Source organism: Elgaria multicarinata, chromosome 12 (assembly GCF_023053635.1).
Source record: "Elgaria multicarinata webbii isolate HBS135686 ecotype San Diego chromosome 12, rElgMul1.1.pri, whole genome shotgun sequence".
Lineage (NCBI taxonomy): Eukaryota > Metazoa > Chordata > Lepidosauria > Squamata > Anguidae > Elgaria > Elgaria multicarinata.
Window position 1 is genome coordinate 35,171,796 of NC_086182.1, and position 20,127 is coordinate 35,191,922.

General features: G+C 48.4%; 1 protein-coding gene across 1 annotated transcript in view; it reads left to right on the forward strand.

Moving 5' to 3' along the window:
• The first annotated feature begins 737 nt into the window (after positions 1 to 737).
• Positions 738 to 20,127, forward strand: part of UBASH3B (ubiquitin associated and SH3 domain containing B) — a 62,009-nt gene continuing 42,619 nt past the window's right edge. Inside the window, exon 1 of the mRNA XM_063139189.1 lies at positions 738 to 892. Within this exon, the coding sequence (XP_062995259.1) occupies positions 738 to 892 (155 nt within the window). The remainder of the gene's footprint in view (positions 893 to 20,127) is intronic.

A 20,127-nucleotide genomic window follows, 5' to 3' on the forward strand; every position in this document is an offset into this window, starting at 1 on the left:
AGAGCGCTCCCCGGCGCCTCTTTCAAGGTCTGGAACGGGGGGGGGGGGGGGCACTGTCTCTTTAAGAGAGGGGGCGGGGCTCCCGGTGGTGGGTTTTTTTTGTTTTGGTGTTGTTGTTTTTTGGCAAATTGGGGGGAAAGCAGAGGGCGGGCGAGCGCGCGCGCGCGCGCCTGCCTGCCTGCCCGCCCGAAGCAGAATTCCTTCGGCTTGCCTTTGATCCATTCAGAAATCCCTGCTTGCAAAATAAATAAATAAATGCAACCTTAAATCAGCCAGGAGGCTCTCCGAAGGCGGGGAGGAGAGAGGCGCGGATTGGATGGCGCTGGCTGGGGGCGCACGTGTGGCCGAGGGGAGACGCGGGGAGGAGGCGGCGGTGGCGGCGGCTGGGCGTCAGCCGCCAGCAGCAGCAGCAGCAGCAGCAGCAGCAGCAGCTCTGCGAAGGCGGCAGCGGCAGCAGCAGCAGCAGCAGGCGGCGCAGGAGGCGGAGTGACTCCGGGAAGGCGGCAGCGCCGCTCCTCGCGCCCTGCCTGCCTGCCTGCCTGCCTGCCTGCCTGCCTGCCTGGCTCCGCCGCTCGCCCGCCGCGGTGCAGCCCTCTCGGCCGGCCCGCGGCCCCGGCGGCAGCGCTCGCTTGGATCTGGTGCTGGGCGGCGCGGCGGCGGCGGCGGCGGCCGTGTACTTGGCCTGCCCGGCGGGCGCGCTGCTATGCGATGGCCGGGTGAGCGCGCCGCGCGCCGCCATGGCGGCCAAGGAAGAGCTCTACAGCAAGGTGGCCCCGCGCAGGGGCCGGCAGCCGCCGCCGCCGCAGCAGCCGCAGCAGCCGCGCGGCGGCACCATTAAGCACGGCTCGTCGCTGGACATCCTGCTCTCCATGGGCTTCCCCAAAGCCAGAGCGTGAGTGGAACGGGGCGCGGGGGGGGGGGGCTGCTGTCCGCCCGCCCGCCCGCCCGCCTCCCGATCTGTCGTTTTGTTTTGTGTGGCGAGGGGGGCAGGCGAGGGGGAGGGGGATCGGGCCCCCCTTCTCCTCCGAGGGGACTGCGACGGAGCCTGGGAGCGCGGGGCTGAGGATTGGGCTGGACGGCGTGTTTTGCCGGCGCAGGGGAGGGCGGTGTTGGGATGGGACGGGGTGGCCCCGCCGCGTGCCCTCTGGCCGGGCTGCCGCGGACGCCTGGCTGGGGGTGTTTGCCTGCCTTCGCCCCGGGGACTGCGCGCTGGCTGGCGGTCTTTCTCCTCCTCCTCTTCCTCCTCCTCCTCCTCCTCTTCCCCTAACCCCTTGGGCATCGGCTCCCGGAGCTGCAGCAGAGATGCCAGGGCCGATCCACGCACACCGCAGCGCCTTCTGCCTCGTGGATCGCGTTTCTTTCCCAAGGGAAGAAGCGCTCCCGGGGGCGGGGGGGTTGCTCGAGCGATGCCAAGGGGCTGGGAGAGAGATCGGGTCCCCCGTGCGAAGGGGGGTGGGGGATCGAACCCTGCGCACGTCCGGCGCTGCTGCCCTCCGCTTCCCCTCTGGCTGCCTCTAGAGTCGGAGCTGGCAAGCGAAAGGCCAGCGGCTTGGTCCGTGCTGGGGGGGGGGGCAATCCGACCGCCTATGCAGAGGACCTGGGGGGTTCGGCCAGGCCTCCGTGCCGGAATCTAGTCGTCTCTCGTGGAGGAGAAGTGGGGGGGGGCGCTCCGAGGGAGGACACGTCCGCTGGGTGTCTTAGGAAGCGGCCATCTGCTGAGTCAGCCCAGGGCTGCTCTCTCTAGCCCGGCGTGACGGGCACAGACTGGGCAGCAGCGGCTCTCTGGATGGCCGAGAAACCCCGAATGCATCCAAATGAGTTCGGATATCAATGAATCCGACTGCAGAGTCGGCAGCAGGCTGGATGTTCCAGAGTCACGTGGATTCCGCGGAATTGTCAACTGGTGTCTTGTTTTGTTCTTACCCACTTTGGGGGGAGGATTTGCACTAATTCAGCTGTGCCTGTTAACACAAATGTGCACGTGTGCTATTGTGAATTAGTGCAAATAGAACAAAATTCTGGTTAAAAAAAGAAAGAAGAAATCTAATTCTGTCAATGAGCAGACGATGGGATAAAAAGGGCCCTGGCAATCCACGCAACACGGACAGAATGGATTTAACCAAATCCGTACAACCCTAATTTCAGGCTGGATTCCTTCCTCGCCAAACCTGGAGATGCCGAGGGTGAGTTCAGGACCTTCTGCCTGCAGAGGAGGGGCTCAGTCCACTGGGCTTCAGCTCTTCTCTCCGTCCCCAGCCGGGCAGGCAGGAGGGTTCTTCTCAACAGATGCAGGTCACTGCTCAGGTTTTATATTGCCCAGAGTGCTGGTGAATCTTGTGCACCTTCAAAACAGCCACAGCCTGCTTGTACCAATTCAACAGCATCCCAACACCCAGAAACTTACATTTTTCACACCACGTAGCTCCATATCAAGAAAAGCATCACTTCCTTAGTTTATGTGTGTCATACTTCTGCTACAGAGGCAGAAGAGCACAGGTTTTTTTTTTTAAAAAAAGAAAAAGTGGCAGCCCAACTGATCCCAGTCCAGATGTTGGAAACTTAAGTAGGCAGGTAAAAATGATGTCTTCAAAGACCTCTGCTTCAAGGTTAGCAATACATGGGGAGATTCATCAGACGCTGCATAAAGCAGCTCTTTAGAACAGCATTCCCCAACCTGGAGCCCTCCAGATGTGGCACTACAGCTCCCAATGTTCCCAACTCAGCCATGCTGGGAGTTGCAGGCTAACACATCTGGAGGGCACCAGGATGAGGAAGGCTGCCCTCATATACATGTGTTTTTTACCTGCTGTTGCAAACTATAAAGTTTTCAACCTCCATACTTGACTTTCAGAGAGAGAGAGAGAGAGAAAAGCTACAGAAGGATTTGTAGAACCAGCCCTGCAGTTTTGGCCTACTAGCTAGTCCAGATTTGAAATTATGTCCGTGTGGGCAGTTGTTCTAGAGAGACTTCAATAACTGGAGAAGAAATGGAGGTCAAGTAGTTCAAACCGGATCATTCAGAAACTCTTGTATTAGTTTTTGATAGTGTCTGTTTGAGTGAATGTTGGGACATCATATCTAATATGCGGCATTCCTTGTTTTAGGATGAAATTAAACCATGAAGGATTTGTGGGGGAGGATAGGATTCAACACATGCACCAGCCAAATTATTATTTTTTGAAACAGTGTATATTATATGTAGGGTTATTTTTAAATTGTCAATGGACTTGCATGACTTACTGAAGGCTTGGAAAAATATTTCAAATTCCAAGGCACTGTCATCAATTTTCTGGGAGCTAACCATAAAAAAGACGGGGGTGGGTGGGAATATTCTGCATTTCTGGGTGCTTAGCGGGTTTTAGGCCAAATTTGAAAACTGTATCGTTTCTCCCCAGTCTCACACCCTAAAATGCAAGATGGAGCGAGCCAATGAGGTCATGATGAGGAATGAGTTCATTAGTGTGCTAATGAGACGCTGGAAAGCTAATGAGGGAAGATATATATAGAGAGAGAAGCCAAATGTGACTTGCTTTTTGCAGGAGGAGGCAATAAAGGAAATGTAGCAAGTTAGGGGACGCTTTCCACCCAGAAGTTAAGTAGATCAAGACATGTGTTTGCTAGAATTTGTCCACACAGATAAGAATCGGAGGTAAATTGCTGTTGTTGTACTGTTATCTTGATAACCTCTATCTACTTGAGCACATGCTGAGATAACTTCTGTCTGCACAACAAAACTATTTCATAGATTTCCAGCCAGACTTTGTTACAGGGTGTAACAATCTGGGTGTGAATGTGTCTCTTGTACATCATTTTGGCTGTTCTGTTGCTGCTGTAATTTACTGATGAAAGATGCATGGCATGAGGACGTTATCGAGAACTTTTATCGGAGCATCTTTCAGGTTGCTAATTCCAGCTCCTTTCCCCCCTGTCCCTTAATATCAATGCCCCAGTTCATTGCTTCTTGGATGGAACCAGGAACAGAATATGTACCTCGTATCTGGAGGGAATCCAAATCCTATGGAAAAGACCTGAATAAAGAGGGCACATTTGCATCATTTCTCTATTTTGCACAATTTTTGCTAGCCATAAGAGGCATGGACAAAGAGCACGGAGGCCCTGTCCAAACTCCTGTAAATCCTGTACAGCATGCCCTTTAGGCTTCTGCTCTCAGCAGTCGCTGACCACACATTGTCAGCATCTCTTCGCTGCTGTGGATGGACTAGCTTGAGCACAATGCAGCTGATAGAACTTCCATATCCTCTTTCATTGACTTGGGATGCAATACTTTGCAACAGAATCGGTCCACATATTCAGCTGCCAGACGAGAGTGGAGAATTCAAGTTATGTGTGGGCATGTGTGAGCTGGGCCTTGGTGAAAGGGTCTGGTTCATATGGTCTGAGTCCAGAAAGGATGTTTTGCCCAATCCAGATTAATCAGTGATCCTGGGAAGGGTGTGTCTCTGTCCCCATTCTGCAGTTTGTGGCTTCTCTGCCTTATTTTAAGCTATTTGCTCTCTTGGTGGCACGTTGGGTGGGTTGATGCATGGTGGGACTTGTGGGTGGCCTTCAGGAGCTGCTGCGGCTGGAAGGGCGAAAACTTGGCTATGCAGGCAGCTGCCCCTCGTGGGCAACTAGAGAACTGCAGTTTAGAGCTTCAAAGTGTTCCCAGGCTCTGGGCTGGTCGTGGCCACCCAGGCTGCCCACTAGGTCCTCCCAGACAGGAAGAGGTATAAGAGGCTTCCTGTTTTGGCTGAAACCTTGCCTGAATAACAGCCTTCCTGGCTCTGAGGCATTTTGGCATGTTCTCTGGCTCTCCACTTCATTCCTTGGCTCTGGTTCTCTGGCTCCCCATAAACTGCCATCTACAGCTTGGGCCTAACAGTTGTCCTGCCTCAGAGCCAGGCCTGGGTTCAGCGGCTTTGTAGTTCCTTCCAACTCTCTGAGTCTAAACTCCAAAAGTCTTCAGAGCTGGCTTTAATTCCTCATTCACTGACTTGAATCTCCCACCACCTTCATTGAATTCTGAAAAAGAAGATTTTGTACAGATTTCCCACTTCCCATTTTTCTTCTGCAAAAATACAGCTTGAACTCAGCTATGAGATTTTCACCCGTTTATTATCTTCTGTTGGGTGTTTTTTTTTGGGGGGGTGGAGGTTTAAGAGGTGTGTTGAACCTCTTTCAGTCTGAGCACCAGATTTAATTTTGAAAAGGCTCTCAGGAGAGGGGTGGGTGGAAGACAAATGGGGCCAAGAGAAAAGGGGCAGCCAAAAATATCAGGAAATTGTAGTTTGATGATGCAGTCCTATGCATGTTTAGAAAGAAAAAAGTATACAACTCCAAGTGTGCCCCAGCCAGCAAATGGTAATTGGTTTATGGTGGTGGCAAGAGCCCTTTGAGCTCTTGGCCGCCATCTTGGAAGGGGTTACAGGTGGTGCCACTGAAGTCCAATGTGGGTGGCCAAAGTCATCGCTACAAATCTCATTCAAGCTGATGACCACATCAGATGACCATTCAGTGGCCTATGAAATGGGAGGGCAACATCTTTATTATCATTATTAATAATCGTTATAATTTCATTTATATCCCACCTTTTTCCACTTGCAAAGTGGCTTACACAGTCGTGCTCCTCCATCTCCTCTCCATTTTATCCTCACAACAACCCTCTGAGGTAGATTAGGCTGAGAGTCAGTGACTGGCCCAAAGTCACCCAGTGAGCTTCATGGTTGAGCGGGGACTAGAACCAGGATCTCCCTAGACCCAGTCTAACACTGTAATCACGACACCACCCTGGTTCTCGAATACGAGTCAACCCTGTTAATTCCAACCCTGGAATAGACCCAGAAATGTGTTCCATGGGGAAGGGCTTGGGGGAGATTTCTTCTGTTGCCCTCTTGGTTTTCTTTTTCTTCTGGGCATTTAGCACACATTGGCAATATCCACATCCTGTCTGCCACCATGAGAACTAGAAATGTACAACTCTTCGCTTAGTTTTTTAAAAGAAACTTTTAAAGTAATATACATTGTTTCGAAAGGACCTTACGAGCTACCCAGATTTATCACAGTCAGGAAAAGTGTTCTATTGTCCATTGCCGGCATAGAAAAAGACACCTGTGGGTTTTCAGTTCCAGAACTGAGTCTTGATCGTATATTCAATTTAGAAGCAAACTGGCATATTGAACTATTTCAGCCAATGAGTAAATTCTGAATAGCTGGGAATGCATGAAAGTAAGTACTCTTACACACTGACAACAAAGGTCCACATAGTTAAAGCAATGATATTCCCCGTAGTAACCTATGGCTGCGAGAGCTGGACCATAAGGAAAGCTGAGCGAAGGAAGAGAGATGCTTTTGAACTGTGGTGTTGGAGAAAAATTCTGAGAGTGCCTTGGACCGCAAGAAGATCAAACCAGTCCATACTCCAGGAAATAAAGCCAGACTGCTCACTTGAGGGAATGGTATTAAAGGCAAAACTGAAGTACTTTGGCCACATAAAGAGAAGACAGGAGACCCTGGAGAAGAGGCTGATGCTAGGGAAAGTGGAAGGCAAAAGGAAGAGGGGCCGACCAAGGGCAAGATGGAGGGATGATATTCTGGAGGTGATGGACTCGACCTTGGGGGAGCTGGGGGTGGCAACGGCCGACAGAAAGCTCTGGCGTGGGCTGGTCCAAGAAGTCCCGAAGAGTCGGAAACGACTGAACGAATAAACAACAACAACAAGTACTCTTAAGGATATTTCATTTTCCAGAAGAGATTTCTCCCATCATGTGAGCGCACCAAGGCAGTAAGGAGCTATTAATTATGCTTTCCTCTGTGTCTAAACATTCAAAAAAAGGTTTTGGTGTGCCGCTACTGCAAAATCCAAATCCCATTTGGCACTTCTTGGACCACTTCTTGAAAAGGACCCTAACCCTTTCCGTCTTTGATAAGGAAATGCAGCGTTTGGAGCAGAAGGGCAAAGCAGACGACTGGGAAAGACCAAGCGTGCCTTTTGTCAGGGGTTCTCCTAGGAGACTGGAGCAATCTTGCAAGAAACAGACCGAAATACAAAGTACCGTTGCTTAGTTAAAAGCCTCCAAAGGCTTCTGCAAACAAACAGCAGAATGTAAAGTTCACATTTAAGGGTGGGGTGTGGGGTGGGGAAACAGACCTGGCGTTTAGAATGGCGCTTCCTGTTTCCCACTCCCTTTTACCCAAAGGCCAGTGAGTCATATCTGGGCTCCTAAGTAGCTTTTAATAAATATTTGAGAGACTGCTATTATTATTATCATCATCATCATCATCATCATCATCATCATCATCATCGTGCTTAGCTTCCTTGCACCAGTCCCGTGGTTTTGTCAGTATCTGCTAGCTTTAAAAATAAATAAATGTTTGTTTGGCAAAGTGGGGGAAATCCCAAACACACACACACACACACCCCTCTATCCAACACTTAGGAACAAACGTAAGTGGAATGTATGAAGTTGAAACTATCGTGCCACAAGAGAGACCCTGGCTACAATACTAAACATACAGAGCAGTGACTTCACACTGCTGCAATCCTATGCACGCTTACCTGGGAGGAAGCTCCATGAAACACAGTAGGGCTTACTCTTGAGTAAACGTGCACAGGGCGATTCTTGACCTATCCTACCACACAGGGCTGTTGTCAGGATAAAATTGTGCACAGCTTCCCCCCTTCCCCCGCCCTGATGCATCGACCTCCTTAGAAGAAAGGCAGGATATAAATTAGTAAATAAATAAAGTAAAACTCACTTTGGGCATTAACCAACCTATTTTCTCTCAGTCTCGGTTCCCCGTCTGCAAAATGGGGACAATAACACTGACCTACTTTGCAGAGTTAGTGCATGCAAAGTGCTTTGAATACAGCGCTCTATACAGGCCGATGATGATCTTAATTGCTGTCTCTTTGTCCCAGGAAGTAATTTCTGTCTTAACGCAATGGGAATTGCTCTTAAGTAATCATGTCTCGGACCTGACTGTAAAACGAGCTCTTCGTGTCAGACTGCCACTTCTTGCCTGCCCACCTTTTAAGCTCTTTTTTCCTGCCCTCTCTGATGCCTGTTTTAAGGGCTGCCCATTTTTCTGGACTGACTGTAGGCAGTGACCTGAAGAGCAGGAACCTTCTTGTTGCTGCCCCTTGCAAATTTATTTTCCACTGGAAGTTTTGGGGAGGGAGTGTGTGATCTCCAGTTGTTCTTTGCCTTTCAGCAGCAGTATCTCGCTCGCAAAATCTCTTCCACTAACAGCTGCATAATACATACAATCCAATCTTAGTATTCCTCTCTCTCCCCTTTCCAAGAGTATTCAGTGGCTGAAAGTACTTTACAGTCAGTGATAGGTTCCAGCCACTGGGCCCAATGAGAAGCTGGCCCTGCCTAGAGATGTACAGTTTTCATTAAATCCTTTCTGTCTGCGTTTCATGAATTGTCAGGCGTCTTTTGTTTCATCTTCGGCAAATTGACAGAATGGGATTTTTTTGTAACAGAATTTTGTTCCGCTTGCACTAATTTGCATTAGTGCTAATGAGCATGAATGCTAATTCACACTTGTGTGAACGTGCTATTGTGTATTAGTGTATTTGTGCAAGGCTACATTAGCACTTTTGTCCTGTGTTTGGGCTTCCGACTGACCACTGCAGGAGCAGAACGCTGGTGTGATGCAACACCACTCTTCTGATGACTACTAATGCTTGTGCTTTCTTTCCTTAAGCTAAATGACCAAATTAGTAATTAAATTAGTTACTAATTTACTAATTGGGGGGGGGGGTTCATACGCTTGGGCTTTATGTCAACTAAAACCTGGCACAGTGGTTTGACAACTAGCTAGAATCATTAACTGGCCTTGGTCACAGACATGCCAGGCCTTCTTCCTCCCTTTGTAGCAGGGGCTGCGGCTCAGGAGTGTCCCATGCCCGGCTTGGAATGAGCCCCAAAGGGAAGTGCAGAAGGGACAGAGAAGCTCAATGGTGCAACCATGCAAGGGTTATGCAATGGAGATACCAGCTGTAAGGGGAAGAAAACCCTGACAAGGGGAGGTACAGTTCGGAACCACGTTCCAGGGCAGTGGTGTCATTCTTCATAAGAATCTGTGATCGTCTGAAATGGAAGGTTTAAGGATACACGTTTAGACATAAACACACACAGGATTGCAACCTCAGTTGTTTTAAATATGCACAAGGTTCAAGTTTGACTCATGTATAGCTTAGGCCAGAAACATTATTGCCTGGCCAACCAGAGGCAAGGAGAAATGCTCAGGGTTTATTGCATCCTGCATGGTGGTGTTGTACTAGAATTTGAGGGTCATCCAATGAAACTGACTGTCGGGAGATCCAGAATAAATAAAAGGAGGTACTTCTTGACATATCACATCAGAATGGGTTTTGATTTGATTTGTTTTTGTGTGTTGTGCATTGTGAGTTGCCGCCTTGGCCGTCATGCAGGCTTGGTTTGCAAATATCTGGTGGTCAGAAAGGAGGCCCTGTGGCTTTGCTCCATCTGCTTTTCACACAGCGCTCAGTACGCCGACACTGACAGGCTGACTTCCTGTTTGACAATTTTTTTCCACTGACCTTCTAACGAATGTCACATAGAATGAATCTCCAAGAAACCTGGCCAGATGTCTCTGAGCCTGAGAATGTGAAAGGATTCCTAGTCAGCAGCAGAAGAGAGAGAGAGAGATTTCCTTGCTATTCATTACCAGCAAAAGGAGCCCACTGCTTATGGATGGGGTATGCTCAGAGGGAAACGTTTAATTACAGAGGCACAGAAGTGGCACTCTGTACTTATGTGCAGAGCACAGCACTGGATGCAGGAAGTCAGCAAGAGGCTATTTCAGAGGCCCCAAATTCAAGGCCCATTTTAAGGTGGAGCAGTCCCCAGGCCAACCTGGGGGAAAGGACCTGATGCCTGGCCACCCTAGGGACCTTTGCGCTCCTGTAAACATCCAGCTAGAAGGCAAGGCCTGCCTGAAGATGGCCTTCTGATGCCAGAGTGTGCAGCTTTAAGCCTGGATGCTCCCCATTTAAATCCTGGTCAGGCCCCCTTCAACCCTTGCTTCATACCTGTGGGTTCTCAGCCTGGCCAGAACGGGATAGATTCAGATAAGCTTTCCAAGAGATCAGGTGCAGTTACGATTAGCTTTTTATGAACACGCAAGAATTAAGAGGAATGGCAATGCAGGTCTATGCTCAGATGTAAGTCCTACTAGGTTCAATGGAACTTATTGTCAGGTAGGTGTGTGTAAAATTTCAGCCTTAATGCCTGTTTAGGCAGAAACAAAATGTTTCTTTAGACAGAAGGAAATCCTACAACACTGAGCATGTGCCAGCCAGCCACGGTGGGGCATAAGATTGTACCCTAAAACAAGGTAATAGAGAGGCAGCAACAGATGGTGGTAGAATGCATTAGCTCAGAAAGGAACTAAAGTGCTCCCCAGACACACACGTGGAGAGAGAAAGGAAAGGGGCTGGAGAGATGCTAAAATCACGTGTCCTTTGAAGTGGCACGATGGTGGTGTTTAGTGATTGATGGAGGGGCCATAGGGAAAGCTTCTGGTTTTACACACCCGATTTGTTTTACACCCTCATAGGCTTGGGCTGATCTCCTCGGTGTCCTCCTGACCTCAGATTGCAGGGTAGAGGAGCACGTCCAAGAATATCTTGCACATTAGAGGGAGCTTCAGACCAGAACGATCTCCAAATTGCAGGCTGCGTGTGCGGCACAGCCACCTCTGGGGCACAGAGTACTAAACTCAGGGTGGGAGAAAAGGCTTGGCAAAGGATTCCACCGCACCGCGCAAGTCTTAATTGGAGTCTTAGCCAGCGCTCCCCTGGTTTGGCAGCTCGGGCCATTTGCTCTCCTCTCTGGCTCTCCTGCTTGTCAGCAGTTCTGAAGCGACATTGAACCTCCTTGACCTTAGCCTGGGGCTGGAGACCAGCTTCTGTCAGCTTAGAACATGAGAACATAAGAAGCACCATGCTGGATCCATCTAGTCCAGCATTCTGTTCACACAGTGGCCAACCAGCTCTCCCACAAGCAGGACATGAGTTCAACAGCACCATCCCACCCATGTTCTCCAGAAACGGGTGTACAGAAGCATATTGCCTCTGACACCAGAGATAGCATAGAGCCACCAGGACTAGTAACCATTAGTAGCCTTCTCTTCCATGAATTCGTTTAACCCCCTCTAAAAGCCATCCAAATTGACTTCCATAGTTTAACTCGGTGGTGTGTGAAGAAGTCCTTCCTTTTACCTCTCCTGAATCCCCCACCAATCAGCTTCATGGGAGGACCCCCATTGAGTTCTAGTACTATGAGAGAAGGAGAAAAATACCTCCCTATCCACATTCTCAACACCATGCATAATTTTGTACGCCTCTACCTTGTCTCTTCTACCTGTCTAAACATGCATAGGATTTCTTCCTTAATGACTTGTTTTAAGAATGTAAAAGAGCCCTGCTGGATCACAGCAAAGGCCTATTTAGTCTGTCCCACCAGATGCCTTTGCGGAGCTCACAACAGGACACGGATACAAAAGCTTTTGTAAACTGCCCAGAGAGTTTTGGCTATGGGGCGGTATATATTTGTAATAAATAATAATTATAATAACAACAACAACACGCTCCCACTCCGGTTCTGTAGCATCTGTATACAGAGGCATTCTTGTCTCTGATACTGGAAGCATCATATAGTATTTGGGACCAGTAGCCATGAATTTGGCTAATCCCTTTTGAATTTGGTTAATCCCTCCATGAATTTAGCTAATCGCCTTTGAAAGACATCCAGGTTGGCAGACATCAGCACATCTTGTGGTAGCAAATTGCATAGATTAAATATGTGCTGTATGAAGAAGTGCTTCTTTCTATCTGTGCTGAATCTCCCACCATTCAGCTTCGTGGGATGACCCCACGTTTAACTCCGTGATGCCCCACTGTGGCTCCTTCTCATCTGGTATTCAGTGGTCCTTTCCTTCTAAACCGGGGGGGGGGGGCTTCCCACATTGTCATCATGACTAACAGCCACTGAGAGGTCTCTCCCTCCTCCTTCGGTGAGTCTACCTTTTTATTTATTTAGTACAATTATATACCGCCCCATAGCCAAAGCTCTCTGGGCGGTTTACAAAGAGAGAGAGAGAAAGAAGGAGGCACCTTGAAGTTACCCATCACAGTTGACAGAGCAGGTAACACAGTTCACCTGGTTATAGTCCTCCCCACTATGGTGAGATGTCTTGCATTTCTATTTAATTGATAGTAATTATTTCTAAATTTACATCCATACATATAATTAGTGTGTGCCCATTTTATAAAAATTGGAACCTTCTTTTGTTCTTTTTTGGAGGAGGAGGGGAGAATGATACATAAGTGGACACCTTGACTGTGCATGAAATCATTACTGCAAATACAGCGAAGAGATATTCAGAATTGGGTGAATTTTGATAAGGAACAGGATGCCGTGGTACAACGTCAAAGCAATCCTTAGTTGTGCAAAAAAAAGAGGAGAGGAAATGGAATAAAAGCATCTTGAATCCACTGGAGATCCAAATTTAGCCTCTTATACAATGGATGTGAGTTGGCTAGCGGAAACTGTGATGATGCCTCGGCTGTTCTGTCGCTATAGATTTGAAAAAGCAAATTCTTGCTGAAGGTCATTTGCTTAGGTCCATTGTTGCTGACTCTTGATGTGTGCGCGTGTGTGTGTGTGTGTGTGTAGTCAATGCAGCATTCATTTTTCATGATGATCACAAGCAGGTCATTGTTATGGATATTTCTATTTCAGAACAGTGTGCTGTGGAATGTACACATTTTCTAACCAATAATTAAGCCATGGGAAACAGCCCTTGTTGCTGTTTTGTCCCAGTAGCCCTGGGTGTAACTTGACCTCTCTTAGCACTCCCTAGTTCTGAGATTTCCAATGTGGTGCCCATATTTAGGTGTCTTGGAGCCCACCAGGTGAAGTTCTGCCCGCTAATGCCGTCTGTCTTTGGGTTCAAAAGAGAGAGAGACAGAGAGAGGTTTTCTGTTTAGGAGCTCAGATTTCACCTCTTTCTTGTATCTGGGTTCTTGGGTAAGTTGCTCTTCTTTAATCTCATCAGTTTCCCTTCTGGAAAAGAGTGTTTTGTGACTTGCCACACCCACCATAGCAGCCATTGTGTGAGGGTACCCACAACGCTCTCTCAAAATCCCCCAAAGCTCAAGAACTTGTGTTCTAGCTAGTCCAATTTAGCCGTGTAACTCCTCCTGCCTGCCATTTCAAGATTGGTAGATTTCTGTTCCCACCCATTTGGAGCTTCGCTTCGCTCTGAAAAAGACTTCTAGAGAGCTCAGAAGTTCACCATGTCATTTTAATTAGTACTGATCAAAGTATAACCCTACTGTGGCTCTTAGATTTTTCTTTTCTATTGGACTAACTCAACTACCTACATTTTTTGTTTGCAGTAGAGCCATTGCTAGACTGAGGCCATAGCTAGACCTAAGGTTTATCCCTGGATTGTCCAGGGGTCAAACCTGTTCATCTAGGTGACACATAGGGGATCCAGTGCTCAGGCAGGGGCGAACCCTGGATGATCCCAGGAGAAACCTTAGGTCTAGCTGTGGCCTAAGCTTAGTTGAGTTGATTGATGATATGCTTTGTTGCTGACAGAGGGCTCATCTACACCAAGCAGGATATTCCACGATGAAAGTGGTATGTAAGCGGTCTATAAAAGGCAGGAGCCGCACGACTGCTTTAAAGCGGTACTGACAACTGTTGGGGCCCATTGACTCAGATCATATACCGCCTTCATACTGGTATATCCTGCTTCGTGTGGCTCCTGCCTTTTATAAACCACTTCCATACCGCTTTCATAGTGGAATATCCTGCTTGTTGTAGATGAGCCCGCAGTTTGCATATAACCAAAACTTTAATATAAGCCCCTTTTTCAGAGAGTGAAAGAAATGGGGGAAATATAAACTGTGATAGGCAAATGCTACCCATGGTGGTTAAGAAAGGGTATATTTGTTTTTGTTCCCTGGTATAGCATTACACCAGCACCAAAAGAGAATCCACCAAGCATAACTTTTCTAGGCCTGTTAACGGATTTGGAACATGGCTCCTCTCCACAAGTTACGGGACTAAACCCATTCTGGCTAATCTCTCTGGCTTGCACCATGTTTCGACCTGGCTACAAGCCATTTCTGGAGGTCCTCACAAAGAACATGATGCAAGAAAGCTAAATGGAAATCAGTGCAAGCTTGTTTATGACTTGAAGTTTCATCATCCCAACTGACATAATTGAGACTTATTGATCTGGAGACAAGGAAATGGATGTAGCTTGCTTTAGAAGTCTGGGGCAATTATGGATGTGTGTGTCTTGCTATTGCTTTAGCCCCTATCTCCCCGACAAGGAGGAAATGGACAAGCAGCTCAACTACTGGATTTGGGATATCTTTCAAAAGTAGCCAAACAGGTACATCTTCCAGTGAAACGCCCCAATCATCCAGTGAAGGCCTGTGCTCCATAATTAGCACTGTCCCAGCCAAGACTGGTTCTGCCCTATGAAAGTGCCTTTGGGTGGAAACTCGCTTAAAGACACAAGGAAATTCCAATCCAAGAAAGAGACTCAAACCTATGAAGCTGGCGTTGGGCTGGTGTCAGACCAGTGGCCCATACAACAGAGTGACTAATATATATAGGGTGCCAAAACGCACACAACTACTCTAACTAATTGTTCGAGTAGTTGTGTGCGTTTTGGCACCCTATTAGTCATTTAAAAACTACTGCCTTCTATTTGTTTGTGTATCCCATACAACAGAGTGGCCATGTACCTCTCTCAATTTTGGAGAAGAGGATGACCAGGAATGCTGTGTGCCTGCTCAGTCTGCTGTCCAGCCAATTGAAGTTGATGGACAACTTCAACCGGACTTGGACCAGACAGCCTTTCAAAAAGAGGACTGTCCTCTGTAAAGTAGGGCAATAGCAACCCTACCATCCAACCAATTGTCATGACTTCTGAGTAGCGTGTGTCTCAGGCAATGGTTTTCCCCAGCCTTGTCATTTGAGGTGGACTTAACTGGAATTGCTGAGGTTTGAACCTGAGACCTTCTGCAGGCAATGTCCGTGCACTGTATTGATTGATTGATTTTATGTTATGCTGCCCAGTAGCTGAAGGTCTCACTATACCACTGAGCTGCAGCCCCTCCCTACAATATATAACGTCAGAGCACATTTTCCTACCACAGCTTTGCCAGAGGAGCTGCGGGTAGCATGAATGAACATTTTTTCTGCAACCCAAATTGCACCAGATGTGAGGGCTAAAATTAAATGTTTCTCCCAAGTGTCCTGGAAGAGCTAAAAGGAATCTTAACCAAGACCACTGCGAAGACTTGCCATTTCTGGAAGCCACTTTGGTTGTTGACCGACAGCAGGTGGTCATTTCTCAAGGGCCTTTGAGACCAAGTCTGCCAACCACAGAGGTCACCTGTAGGCTGGTGTCCAGACCCTGATCCAGAATGGGTCCTAAGCCTGGAGCTTGGGGAGGATAACAGGCAGATATTCCACCTGTGCGCCTCCAGCAAGCTTTCTAAAAACAGGGAGCAGGAGGAAAAGAGGTACTTATTTGTTTTTGTCTTACGTTATAGCCCTCCTTTCCACCCAAAATGGCGCTGAAAGTGATTAACAATAAAACCTAGATTAACATCTTAATTTAGGCAAAACCTAAAAACAAATACATTAAAAACATAACCAAAAAAGAAATAAACAGCACCCTCCCATTAAAAAAAACACCCCTTCCACCACAGCCCAGGTGATCTGCCAAAGGCCTTGGCGGAATAAGCAGGTCTTAGTGCAGCGAGGCGACAGCTGGACAGGGCGCCTCATGGGATGAGGACTGACCCCCGTGAGAAGCTTCCTGTGCTGGCTTGTTTCCTCTCCTCGGGAGGGAGGGAGGAAGTGGAGCTAGTCTTTGCCTCCGACTCCTCTCAGGGCCTCGGCCTTGTCTTGTCCCCTTAAGGCTGCCAGAATGAGGACATGGGTGTTGGAGCTCTTTCAGCTGCAGAGCTAATTTCAGTTTTGCGGGTGGGTGGTTGGGTGTGTCTGCGTTGCCGTGGGTGGTGGGCGAAAGCGGCAGGGCCAAAGCCCCCCAAAGAGCAGCATCGTTTAGCCGGAAGCTCTGCTGCCATCAGCAAAGGCTTTGGGGCAACGGAGCAAAAGCTAGGAAGCCGCCAAACCATTGGAGGTGGAGAGGAGGGAGGGGAGATGGCCATCTAGGCAACCCGAGGGGGGGGGCTGGATTTGGCATGCAGGATTGAGGTTCCAGCCCCCCCATAAGACAAGGCAGCTGTAGGGCTGCATGTTCCCCATCCCTGCTGGATGCAGCACGAGCCCAGAGCCTTGCAGCAGAAAAGGCTGCCTGTTCCGGCCTTGCTGCAGCTCTGCTTCTGACTCCAAGGAGCTCCCTGAGCAGGGCAGAGGCCACGGGTCACCTAGGAGCGCCCGCAGCGGATGCTCTGGCTCGGCCAGTGGGACTTGTTCTTCTGGCTTTCTGTCCCGTGGCTATGTGGGTGCGGGAGGGGCGCTGGGGAGGATGGAGGACCTTCCTTGCCGATTGGAGGAGACGCCTGTCTAGCCCAGCCTTCCCCCATCTGCCGCCCTCCAGATGAGTTGGATTACAACTCCCATAATCTCTCCGTCAGCTGTATTGGCTGGGGGTTATGGGAGCCGTAGTCTAACTACTCTGACTGGGGTTATGGGAGATATAGTCCCAGTACATCCAGAGTGGGGTTTATTGCTGGAGTTCAGGGGTTTATGGGAGTCAGGTTATGCTGGCTGGAGGATTATGGGAGCTGTAGTCATAGAATCATAGAGTTGGAAGGGGCCTAAAAGGCCATCGAGTCCAACACCCTGCTCAGTGCACATCTGACTGGGGATTATGGGAGATGTAGTCCCAGTACATCTGGAGTTGGGTTTATTGCTGGAGTTGGGGCTTATAGGAGTCATATTATGCTGGCTGGAGGATTATGGGAGCTGTAGTCATAGAATCATAGAATAGAGTTGGAAGGGGCCTAAAAGGCCATCGAGTCCAACCCCCTGCTCAGTGCACATCTGACTGGGCATTATGGGAGATGTAGTCCCAGTACATCTGGAGTTGGGTTTATTGCTGGAGTTGGGGCTTATAGGAGTCATATTATGCTGCCTGGAGGATTATGGGAGCTGTAGTCAAAGACATCTGACTGGGAATTATGGGAGATGTAGTCCCAGTACATCCAGAGTGGGGTTTATTGCTGGAGTTCAAGGGTTTATAGGAGTCAGGTTATGCTGGCTGGAGGATTATGGGAGCTGTAGTCCAACACAACTGGAGGGCGCCAGGTTGGGGAAGGCTGATCTAGCCTAGCACTCTCTCCATGCATCACCAGAGAGACGCCCTTGGGAGGTTCACAACAGGACGTAATGGAAGCAAAGGAGGGCCTTCATCAGCATCATAGGTACAGTACTCCTGCACGTGGAGGCTTTGACTCACCCATGCCTTGCCGTGATGCTCCTTTTCCTGAGAAATGCTTTCGTGGGCTCTGACTGGCTGCCCCCCTCCCCCCCCTTGCCCTTTTGAGTAAAATTCTACAGAAAGAGAGTGACCCATTTTGGGGTTGGCATTTAGGGGTGGAGAGGCAAATCCTCATGCAAAAATCGTCTTCCTTTCAGTCAAAAGAGAGGTAAAAGGGGGGGGTGAGTACAGCCACCCACAGCCCCACCATGATCCGAGCAGGCTGCACGCTTTTTCATCAGTAGATTAAATGCCACTTGACTAATCTGTGGCACCAACTTAAATGGGCTTGGTGGCAAACGAGCAGCACGCTGGAACATGGAAGGCAAAACGAACATCTTATGGGCGGCCTTTCCATCTAACAATGGGTGGTAGCTTTTGTTTATTTAAATGGTAAATTACGTGCACTTCCTTCGTAGTCTTGAAAGGGCATCTCCGTTTGAGGTTTCAGTAACACGCGCATGTAAATTTGTCTGATCCCTTAAAAGCTAGATGGTTTATCACTTTAAATTGGTTGGCAGGCCAAGTATAAAAGGGTTTGTCGAACTGTAATCACCGCTCAACTCTGGAATGCAAGTGAATTCTGGGAAGATCCTCTCTATCTCTTCTACCCCGCCCATCGTTTAATTACACCAATTAGTATGTGGTGTAATTAGCACTGTGTGGATTGTTGTTTGGCAGGAAGTATACACAGCCTTATCTTCTTTTGTGAACCGCCCAGAGAGCTTCAGCTATTGGGCGGTATAGAAATGCAACAAATAAATAAATAAATAAATAAATAAGCAGAGAGGTTCTACCTTAGCATCTGAGCTCTTGTTAATTGGAGGTTAACTTGTTAATTGGAAATGTCCCCCCTCCCCCCCCCGCCGCTCATCATCAGATTGTTTTGTGGCGGAGTGTGCCTAGATCACTGCATTCCCCATGCAAATTATTCGGAATCAGCATTAATGTCCTGGCTGCCTTGCCATACATTTTGAACGGAGTGTACATTTCAGCAACGAGTACAGATGCAAGAGCTCGTAATACGTCCTGAGGATGCTTCTGGGAATCCCAACAGGAGGGGCTGAAGAAGGCCAGAGGCCTCTCTTACTATGATCAGGGGTCTGGAAACAAAGCCCTATGAAGAGAGACTGAAAGAACTGGACATGTTTAGCCTGGAGAAGAGAAGATGGAGAGGAGACATGAGAGCACTCTTCAAATACTTGAAAGGTTGTCACACAGAGGAGAGACAGGATCTCTTCTCAATCCTCCCAGAGTGCAGGACACGGAATAACGGGCTCAAGTTGAAGGAAGCCAGATTCCGGCTGGACATCAGGAAAAACTTCCTGACTGTTAGAGCAGTACGACAATGGAATCAGTTACCTAGGGAGGTTGTGGGCTCTCCCACACTAGAGGCCTTCAAGAGGCAGCTGGACAAGCATCTGTCAGGGATGCTTTAGGGTGGATTCCTGCATTGAGCAGGGGGTTGGACTCGATGGCCTTGTAGGCCCCTTCCAACTCTGCTATTCTATGATTCTATGGTTCTATTGTTTCCCAGCAATTGGGATTCAGGGTTATTCTACCTTTGAACATGAAGGATGCATGTGAATGTGCAAAATTCTCTTTTTAAAGCCATCTAAGTTAGTGGCCATCTCTACATCTTGTGGCAGTGAGTTCCATAGTTTAGCAACACACCACGTGAAGGAGTATTTCATTTTATCCATCCTGAATTTCCTGCCAGGTGGTTTCACTGGGTAACCCCTCGCTCTTCTATTATGAGAATGAGGGGTGGGGGTGGGGACATTTCACTCCCTCGCTCATTGTATTGTGCATAATAAATCAGTTCATCTCACCGGAGAGATGCACTGATTTATTGTGGCAGAGCGTTTGTATTTTTGGGCCAATGGAGCAATGGAAAAAAAAAACATGGCTTAGAATCCCTTGATAATGAGCAACAGCGGTTGCCTGTCATTGGGGGTTATTTTGTGTCATTGGTAATTGTCACCCTGAAGGAAAGGAGACTATAATTAGCCCTTCTGTGTGCTGCATTTATCAATGAGGGGGAAATGGTCTTTAAAAGATTGTATGGCTTTGTTGTTAATGCAGTTGCCGTAACAGACAACACGTGCTTTTGTGTGCCTGCTCCTGATTATCCTCTGTATGAGTATGATCTGGGGGAGAGGGAGCTTGGATTGTCTACGGGGCCATCAACGGTCTACTGTTTTACTGCTTCCACCAGTAAAAGTGTGTTGTGGCAAGTAGCTAGAATGAGTAAAATGCAAACTCAGCTTGGGCTACCATAGGCTTCACATTTGACCCACCGCAACTAGAGCCCAGCTGGACCAGACCAAAGACCCATCTTATTTTTCTCGGAACAAGCAACCTTAAGAACCCATGGTTTTTTCCGGCTTGTTCAAAGTGGTTCACACGCCATACTGCTTAGTTAACAAGCCGCCTTGCAGAAAGTGTCCTGGGTTCAGACAACACACTTACCCACGGTTCAATGAACAACTCACAGTTCAATAACAACCCACGGTCAACCACTGAGTGTGGGTTACAGCATTGTGTGAACAGCCCCAAAGTCTCTGCAGACCAGATTGCTGTTTGTCTATTCCTATCCTCAGTTATCTGTCT